This window comes from Theropithecus gelada, chromosome 12 (assembly GCF_003255815.1).
Source record: "Theropithecus gelada isolate Dixy chromosome 12, Tgel_1.0, whole genome shotgun sequence".
NCBI lineage: Eukaryota > Metazoa > Chordata > Mammalia > Primates > Cercopithecidae > Theropithecus > Theropithecus gelada.
The window spans coordinates 108,176,652-108,185,912 of NC_037680.1; the positions used below are offsets into that span (position 1 = coordinate 108,176,652).

Here is a 9,261-nt window from a genome sequence, read left to right on the forward strand (position 1 = left end):
CAGAACTTGTCCACTGGGCAGGACTGGCAGGCAGGATGGCTCTTCCTCCCCCAAGCCAGGGATTTAGTAGGCAGGGGGCATCCAGGCCTTCCTGGCCAGCATCTGGGAATTCACCCAGATGGTTTGTGCAAGTCCCACTCCCCTGGGGCTGGCCAAGGCCTATCAGAGTGGAGCCCACCAGTCAAATGAGTGCAAGCGTGAGCTTGGATAGAACATCCACTGGACAAAAGGCCAGATACAAAATTGTGTATGTGTACTGTGTATATAAAATAAAACAACCACATGAAACATCATTAGGAGGAAACATGCCACTGTTACTGCTTCAGAGTAAAGTTATGGGTGGCTTTAATTTTTTCTTCCCTTTAGATTTAATCCTCTTTTTACAAAAATTGTGGCAAAATACACATAACGTAAAATGTACCATCTTAACCATTTCAGTGTATAGTTCAGTAGTGATAAGTATTTTCACATTGTTGCACAACTGATCTCCATAACTTTTTCATTTTGCAAAACTGAAAGTCTGCACCCATTAAACAACTCATCACTTCCCCTTCCCCCCAGCCCCTGACTAGGGAGGTTTTACATTTTCTAAAATGTTTTCATGTTTGCTTATTTGTACTTTCCAAATTTTCTATGATGAGCATTTATTATTTTTATAAATGAATTTTTAAAACTAAACATTATCTGCAACCCTGTACCACGTCTTCCACTTTCTCGGCAGGGAGCACCAGCAAGGGGCATGAGCTAGGAAGCTGTCTGCAGGGAGAACCCAGACAGATAGACCCCAGGTCATCCTCCAGCTCCCAGCCATGGAAGCCAGGCTTCCTCTCAGGAGAACAAGACTCAGGGACTGCAGCAGGACAAGCTTCCTCCATGAACTGAGTCCTGGCTGAGCACTGACTTGGCCTGCAGGGATTCAGGATGGGTCTCAGTTTCAAGGATTACTTGTCCCTGTCCCTCCCCTGTCCCTCTTCTCACTGCATTGAGTTCGGCAGAACCCTCCACAGGGTCGCTCCTTGCCCTTGGTTGGCCATGTCTCTTGCTCTCAGAGACCCTCTGGCCAGCCAAGTCCAATACTCTGCTCACTGGACCCCCAAGCCAGTCTGCACGTACGTGAGGACGGAGGTGGGCTGTGGTGGTGGGGTCAGCATCCATGCCGGCTCTGCCCTACTTGTGCTGGGAGAGGTTGGGGAGGGCATGTGGAGGTTAGGGAGGAAGTAGGGCTTGGGGTTGATAAAGATGCAGATAATAATTTCCGCCCTGTCAATCTGAGGGTATTGTTGGTTTCATTACAAGCAGTGGCTTACACACACAGAGAAAGAAAACCACAGCTAAAGTGCCAAAGCACGACACTGTGGAAAGCCAGCGCCTCTTTCATTTTTCTGGCAAGGAACTGAGGCCTAGAAAGGTGGACTGATTGGCCGGGCGCAGTGGCTTATGCCTGTAATCCCAGGACTTTGGGAGGCCGAGGTGGGCGGATCACCTGAAGTCAAGAGTTTGAGACCAGCCTGGCCAACATGGTAAAACCCTGTCTCTACTAAAAATTAAAAAAAAATTAGCTGGGAGTGCTGGGGCTTGCCTGTAGTCCCAGCTACTCGGGAGGCTGAGGCAGGAGAATCGCTTGAACCCGGGAGGCGGAGGTTGCAGTGAGCCAAAATCGCACCACTGCACTCTAGCCTGGGCGACAGAGTGAGACTCCATCTCAAAAAAAAAGAAAGGTAGGCTGATATGCTTGATGGCACATGACAAGGTGACAACAGCAGGGCTGAGACTGGAACCAGGTCCCCTGGATCCCTGGGCCCCTGCCAGAACCTGAGCAGGAACTGGGAAGGACAGCAAGGACCCCGTGGGACCGTTTCAGAAACTGGCAGGGAGTCCCCAGAGAGAGGACTGCTGAGCTCCAACTAACTGTGATATTTCTGCAGGGGAAGGACTTGAACTGGGGGAGTGGCAGTGGAGGGATAAGAAGCGCACGGTGTGGCATCTGGTCAGTGTGAGTCCTCAGCAATCAGGGATCCTTCCTCCTGCTGTTTCCCTTGGAGGGAAACTGAGGTGCTGGTCAGAGTTTCTAGGCTGAACTAGGGACAGTATGTGAAGGCATCCCTGCAGAGGAAGGCAGATGGGTCTCCCCAGCTCCAGGTGACCCTCTGGCCCCTCCAGGTAAAGCCACTTTGAGGCTCCACTCAGGATGGATCAGTCTCTTGCTGCCCCTCTGGGCCATCATCCCCAGCCAGGGGGTGGACCCTGCTGCCTGGGGAGCCCATGTCACACAGGGTGCTGCCTGTGGTCACCCTGCTGAGGCTGTGGGAGCTGTGGCGGGGTCTGAGGCGGTGGCAGTGGGCCCCGAGGCACAGGGCCTCCTGGAAGGTCTCTCGGAAGCGGCTGGACATGAGGCTGTAGAGCACGGGGTTGGCCGCCGAGCCGAGGTAGAAGAAGATGCCGGAGATGACATGCACATGCTGAAAGGCCAGGTGCAGGCCGTCTGTCCACTGTGACACGATGCTCCACATGACGCGGTCGGTGTGGAACGGGGCCCAGCAGATGCCAAACACCACAACCAGGACAACTGCAGGGACAGACAAGGGAGGCAGAGTGCCCGCCGGAGCCCCTCAGCTGCCTTCCTGAGCTTCAGTTTGGGTCACCCATTCTCACATCCTCTCCTATCCCACAGGCCACCCTCACCTATCACCCAGGTGGAAGTTTCTGGAAATTTGCCTGTTCTGGCCATGCCTCTCAGAGAGGCTGCCTTCACCATAGTCACTGACTGTAGGCAGTGGGGCATGTCCCTGCCTCTGGCCACAGCCGACTGGACCAGGCATGGACACCTGAGCCCAGCCGGCCCAATCAGATTCTCACCCTGGAATATGAAATTGGGTGAGCTACTGGGGTGCTACAGGCTGTGGGGCTAGGGCCACTCTGGATGCCCACTTGGGGACCGTGCTTGCTGATGCATAAGTACAGAAAAGAAGAAGAATGGGTGCTCAGAGAGCAGCAGACCGTAGGTCATGGGTCCAGGGAGAGTGAGACACATGAGACACACACATGCATGCACACACAGACACACACGCATGCATGCACACACGTATGCACACACAGACACACACATGCACACACACACACTGCCTGCCTTGGCCCCTGGCCTTTTCAACTCCAGCCCCCAGCTCCCCAAGGCCCATCTGAATGTCTCGCCCTGCACTAACCTGCCCCCCACTTACTTGCCAGGCCCTTGCCCACCCCCTCCCTAACAAAAGGTAGGACCGTTTGGCCAAACCTTCACTCTTTCTCCCCAAATCCCTGCTGCCTGTTCTTACCCAACTATGCCCTTCCTTGGGTTTCTGCCACAGGGCCAGCCATGATTTTTGTTTCTTGTTTCTTGGGTTTGCTGCTGCAACTCACTAGCTTTCCTGGGCAGTGTCTTCCCCATCATACCCTAACATGGTTTTCCTCATAATTCCAGATTTCAAAAAGGACGTTGCTCACAACCTCCCTGGCACCTGGCCTGGTGCACAGAGGGCCACTGGACAGTGGACAAGGGAGGGAGGGAAGGAAGAGAGAAGGCCAGCAAGCAGGAAGCCCACCTTCCAGGGGTGAGCCATCCAAGCTGAGCACCTACTGCAGACTCTGCCCACCCATGTTTTCAGGGAGGGGACGGGGTAGCAGGCAGGAGGCAGGGCGGCAGCGGGCAGCCGGTCCTGAGCAGTGCAGAGCTGGGAGGCATGCACACAGCTCTGGGGTCAGCCCCACCTCAGGAGCTGCACAAAGACTGGGCTCTGGGACGGTGCCTGAGGGGCGAGAGGAACGAGTCACTCTGGGGATGGGGCGGCCCCCAGTTAGCTGGCTCTGTCCAAAGTCTCCGTGGCCCTCTGCTGACCTGGCTCACCCCACTGGCCTGATCAGGCTCTGCTGAGGTGGGGCTGAGCTGGGATGCAGGTAGGTGGATGGGGCGGGTCTTTGATCGGCTTAGCATCGGTCTGCCTTGCTTCCCCAGGGCCACAGCTTTTGAAAAAGAGCCAGGTCCAGGCCACAGAGATCCAGAGCCTCATCCCAGTACATTGGCCTCCCCTAATCTGCACATCTCCAGCCTGATCCCCTGTGCCTTGCCTCGGGCTGGGGCTCCTTAGATAAATGGTCACTCCTGTGGTTCCCAGGGAACGGCAGACATGGCATGGGGGAAATTCGACACCTGGCCTCTCCAACACCCTCCTCCCCTTCTTTGGGGGACTTTGCTCCCCCAGATCCCACTATGTAGTTCCACTGGGGGCTGTGCACCTTGGCATCCTGCCACTCTGGCACAGGAGGTGGGGCATGACCTAGGCCCCACCCATCAGAATCCTTCTTGGGACTTTTCACTCATCTCTAAGGGAAGAGGGCAGTTCCTCAGGAAAGAAGACGACGTGCCGGTGGCCATGCCTCGCAGGCTGCTGCCGAGAAGAACAAGGCCAAGATACGTTAATAACCAAGAAGAGCCGGGCACAATGGCTTATGCCTGTAATCCCAGCACTTTGGGAGGCTGAGGTGGGAGGATCACTTGAGCCCAGGAGTTCAAGACCCGCTTTGGCAACATAGCGAGACCCTGTCTCTACAAAAATGAAAAAATTAGCTGGGCATGGTGGCACATGCCTGTAGCCCCAGCTACTTAGGCTGAGTGAGGTAGGAGGATCGCTTGAGCCTGGGAGGTTGAGGCTGCAGTGAGCCGTGGTCACACCACTGTACTGCCTGGGTGACAGAGCAAGACCCTGTCTCAAAAAAAAAAAAAAAAAAGAAGACGACGACGATGAGAGACCTGAGACCTGGAGGGTCCAGATCCCATTTTCTGTCATCCTGGAGCCCAATCACATGCCCTGCCCTTTCTGTGTTTTGGTTCCAGAGTCAGGGCCCCAAGCTTAGCAGGGTCCTGGGCTTGGTTTAATGCTGTATTGTTGCTGTCTTACTCATTTTTGAAAAAGGGACCTTGAATTTTCATTTTGCACTGGACTCCATAAATTACACAGTCAGTCTTACATTTAGCCATTAATAGGTATTTTTGGTGTAAGATTCTAGTAGGGTAATCTAAAAGAGTACACAAGAGTGCAACTCAGACACATGCACACATGTACACACGCACACACACACGAGACTAGAGGAGTTCCTCGCCCCCTGTAAACCCAGACACTCAGCCCCTTCTCCCAGACCCCAGGAGCCCCAGTACCTGGCTCAGCCCCTCTTCCCAGCCGTGACACTTACACAGCATCTTGGTCACTTGTCTCCGGCCCCGATCGCGCCGCTGGAGCCTGCAGGTGTCTCTGGACATGGCTGCTGCAGAGCCCCTGCCCTTAGCCTCCTGCATGAGCAGTAGCCTCTCCCGCCGCAGTCGCAGCCCAATGAGCAGGTAGAGCACGCTGATGACAGCCATGGGCAGGCAGAAGAAGAGCAGCGCAGTGATCTGCACCGCCAGGTTGTAGAGGGCCCGTGGGCGGACCAGCGTGCAAAGATCTGAGTCTGGCACTGGGCCCCGGCAGGGCACATACAGCTGCTGGATGCCGTGCAGGCTGGTGTTGGGCAGGGAGCAGAGGATGGCAAGACCCCAGACAGCCCCAAGCACTCGGCGCACGTGAGCCTGTGTCACCATGGACCTGGCCTGGAGCGGGTGCACCACGGCCACATAGCGTTCCACGCTCAGGGCAGTGACGTTGAGCACTGAGGCCAGGCAGACCATCTCGAACAGCAGTGTGCGGAAATAGCAGCCACCAGCGCCCAGCAGGAAGGGGTAGTTGTGCCACATCTCATAGAGCTCCAGGGGCAGGCCCACCAGCAGCACCAGCAGGTCTGACACGGCCAGGCTGAAGAGGTAGTAGTTGGTGGGCGTGCGCATGGCCTTGTGGCGCAGGATGACCAGACAGGTCAGCCCATTGCCCACAGCGCCCACCGTGAAGATCAGCAGGTACGTGACACAGATGGGCATGAACAGCTGTGTCTGCCGGGGCCCCAGGTACTTGAATCTCAGTGCCTCATCGGTCAGGTTCAAGTCCTCAGGGTCAAAGTGCCCCCTGGCCGCACTGCCATTGCAAGCCATGGGGCTCCTTGCATCCCCTGGGTACAGGTCTCCAGGGTGGACAGAGCAATTGAGGCAGGGAGGAATCTGTGGAACAGAGGGGAGAAATGCCCAGAAAGGTCATTCAGGGAATGCTGGCTCTGTCTTAACTCATCAAGCCAAAGGTGACATAAGCACTAAGATGACCATTATTTTAGGTACCACTGAGAGAAAAAACTCTTCCATCCACATGTCAGAGATGTGAAAATAAGCTTGGTGCGGTGGCTCACACCTGTAATCCCAATACTTTGGGAGGTCAAGGCGGGTGGATCACTTGAGGTCAGGAGTTCAAGACCAGCCTGGCCAATATGGTGAAACCCCACCTCTACTAACAATACAAAAATTAGCCGGGTGTGGTAGCACACACCTGTAATTCTACTTGGGAGGCTGAGGTGGGAGAATCGTTTGAACCCAGGAGACAGAGGTTGCAGTGAGCCGAGATCGTGCCGCTGGACTCCAGTCTGGGCAACAGAGAAATACCCTGTCTCAAAACTAAAAAACAAACAAACAAAAAGTAAAAATCTACATTAAAAAAAAAAACACGTGGGGTTTTGATTTTAAATTTCAGGATCTATTGGAACCTTTGAATAAATTATAGATCTTGGGTGTCTCCCCTTTCAAGCAATGATGCTAGATGAGGCACTCGTTTGGGCATCTGTAAAATGGGCACAATGTCTGGTATTGCAGGGTCTTCAAGAGCAAGCGCTCTAGAAGCAACTGCCTGGATTCGAATCCAGCATCCCCAGTCCCAGGCTGTGTGACGTTCAGCGAGGTAACCTCTCTGAGGCTGTTTCCCTATTAGGAGGATCCAGGGAGTTTAATCCATGAAAGATATTAACACAGGGCCTGCCTGGCATACGGAAGGGCACGGGGATCACCCCCTTGCTCTGGGGACCCAGTCACTATGAGGGTCAAGTGAGGGAGTGTCAAGGCTAAACACTACAAATTAAACTTGATCCACAAGTTGATTCTTTTTTCTGTTTTCTGTCACCTGAACTGTTCAGTCTCCATATTTGACGCCCTTGGCACTGCCAGTTCTGGGGTTCCCTCTCCTCTATTGAGCCCCACACCGTTCCTCCCGCCCGTCCTCACCCCTGCCGCACAGTAGCGTGAGAGCCTCGGGGACCAGTTGAGAACGCGCAGGCGCCAGCCTGGGTTCAAGGGAGGCACCCTGGTCCTTGAGGGAGGCGCCCCGGTCCTCGAGGAAGGGTCGCAAGCCCGCAGCCCCGCGGCGCCCCTGGCCGGAAGACACAAATGACCCGAGAAGTTGCGAGGCTCCCCAGTGGCGGGGGCGGGGGGCGCCCCGACGGAGCCCTCGAACTCTTCCCGCTCTAGGACGACCCTGCCCGCACCGAGCCCCGGCCCAGCCGCCGCGCCCTAGCCCACGCCAGCGCCTGCGCACCTACCATCGGCCTGCGGCCCGCGAGACCCCGGCGTCCACCCTCTGAGCGACTGACACAGACGCTGCGCGGGAGCCGGTGGACTGGACTGACTGACGGCTGTCCCAGCCCCACTACGCCCCGCCTGTCCGACCTGGAACGCCGCCAGGGGGCAGTGCAGTCCCTGCAGCCCGGGCTGCGCCCCCTCCGGCACCGGCGAAGTACGCGGCTGTCGCAGGCGACGTCTTCACAAGCAGCGTTATCTGGCGAACCCATTTTACAGATGAGAAAACCGAGCCTTAGAGAGCTGCAGAGGAGGAGCCCGAGAGACCTGGGGCTCACATGCGGTTCCCGCTCTCTAGCGTGCTGAGTTTAGCATAACCCTGTGTCACAGTGTCCCTGCAGCCTCCAGCTCCTCCTGCCCCACATTCAGACCCACCTCCAAGGACACTGACGGCCCACTAGCCCCTTGAAGTCGACATGCGCCGGTGGGGTTCATCCTCCCAGGCTCCAGCCCTCTTCTTCCGTCCCAGGGCCCACGATTGCGGCCTCCGCAGCCCCTCCCACCCGCCGCTCCCTTCGGGGCCTCCAGGCCCTAAGTCCAGGGGCTCGGCCCTGCGGGACTGGGCAGGAGCCCCCATTCTCCTCCCAGTCCATCCTCCCACAGCCACCAATGAGCATCACGCCTCAAAACCCTTCCTTGGGGCTCCCCGCTGCCTTCTGAAAAAGAGCACACCCAAGTCTAGCCTGGTGGTGGACCCCCCCACTCCTCACCTGCCTCCCTGGGCCACCCTCTCCTCACCATGGTCCTCAGCCCCAAATACTGTCCCCCTTATCCGTTCAAATGTTCTTCTGCCCCCATCACTGTACAAAGGGTGGGGGTATAACAAGGATGGAGGGAATTTAGGGAAGGCTAAGGATGCCCAGCCACAGCCTCCTGCTCCCCCACACTGCACATGCAAATCCCAGTGCCTCACCTGCCCCCACTCCCTAGTCCTGCAATCAGCTCCTTAGCTGGAAGCTGTTTCATCAGGAACTTCTAGGGACCCTAGAAACGACGGATCACGCAGACTAAAATGCTGGTTCCGGGGCCTTTGCCCAGAGTTTGGTCTCCTTAGTCTGGGCAAGGCCCAGAAATCCTCATGTCTGACCAACGCTCTCTGGAGAGCCCATACCCAGGAATCACACTTTGAGGAGCGCCAGGAGAGGCTACAAAGCCGCAGGACCCCGAGAGCCACTGTGAGCTCCCAAGCTCTGTGCCTCAGTTCCCCTTCCTGTAGAATGCGCTAACCACCATCGCCACTATTGTGAGGATGACATGAGACACTGAGCGTCAAGATTCAGCACAGAGGCTGGCACGTGGCCAGCAATCAAGAAATGTGGGGTAGGATTGTCATCATTTAGTGGTGGGAGGCTCCTTCTTCCCCCAGCTTTCCTGCACCCTTCTCCTCCCCACTGCCGCCCAATTCCATAAGTCACTGTCTGGGCTTGGGGATGGGAGTTAGGCCCTCAAGGCACCAGCACCAGGCCGGCCTTCCCACGAACTCCACATGTAAACAGAGTCCCAGGCAGGGGACGGTTGTGGGAAGTGCAGGGGCACATGGTCCCCAGGGCCTTGGGAGAAAGGATTCTGTGGTGCCCTGAGAATTAACTATTCAGCCCCGGATGAGCTAGTCCAGGAGAAATTCTCAATAACGGGTCTGCCAACACAAGAGACGGGCAAGGAGGGATGACATCACTCAGCAACAGAGCCCACTGTGGCATCACAGGCTGCTTATAGCAAGTGATGAGCATTTGGACCCCAGCCTTTCA

General features: G+C 56.1%; 1 protein-coding gene across 1 annotated transcript; it reads right to left on the reverse strand.

Annotated features, from left to right (window-relative positions):
• Positions 1–293: 293 nt before the first annotated feature.
• NMUR1 (neuromedin U receptor 1) lies at positions 294–7,607 on the reverse strand. Its single transcript, XM_025405172.1, has 3 exons — positions 7,477–7,607; positions 5,224–6,118; positions 294–2,566 (listed from the first exon to the last, which is right to left on the reverse strand). Exons 1-3 carry the CDS (start codon positions 7,477–7,479, stop codon positions 2,184–2,186), a joined length of 1,281 nt encoding a protein of 426 aa, XP_025260957.1. The 5' UTR covers positions 7,480–7,607; the 3' UTR covers positions 294–2,183.
• Positions 7,608–9,261: the final 1,654 nt, after the last annotated feature.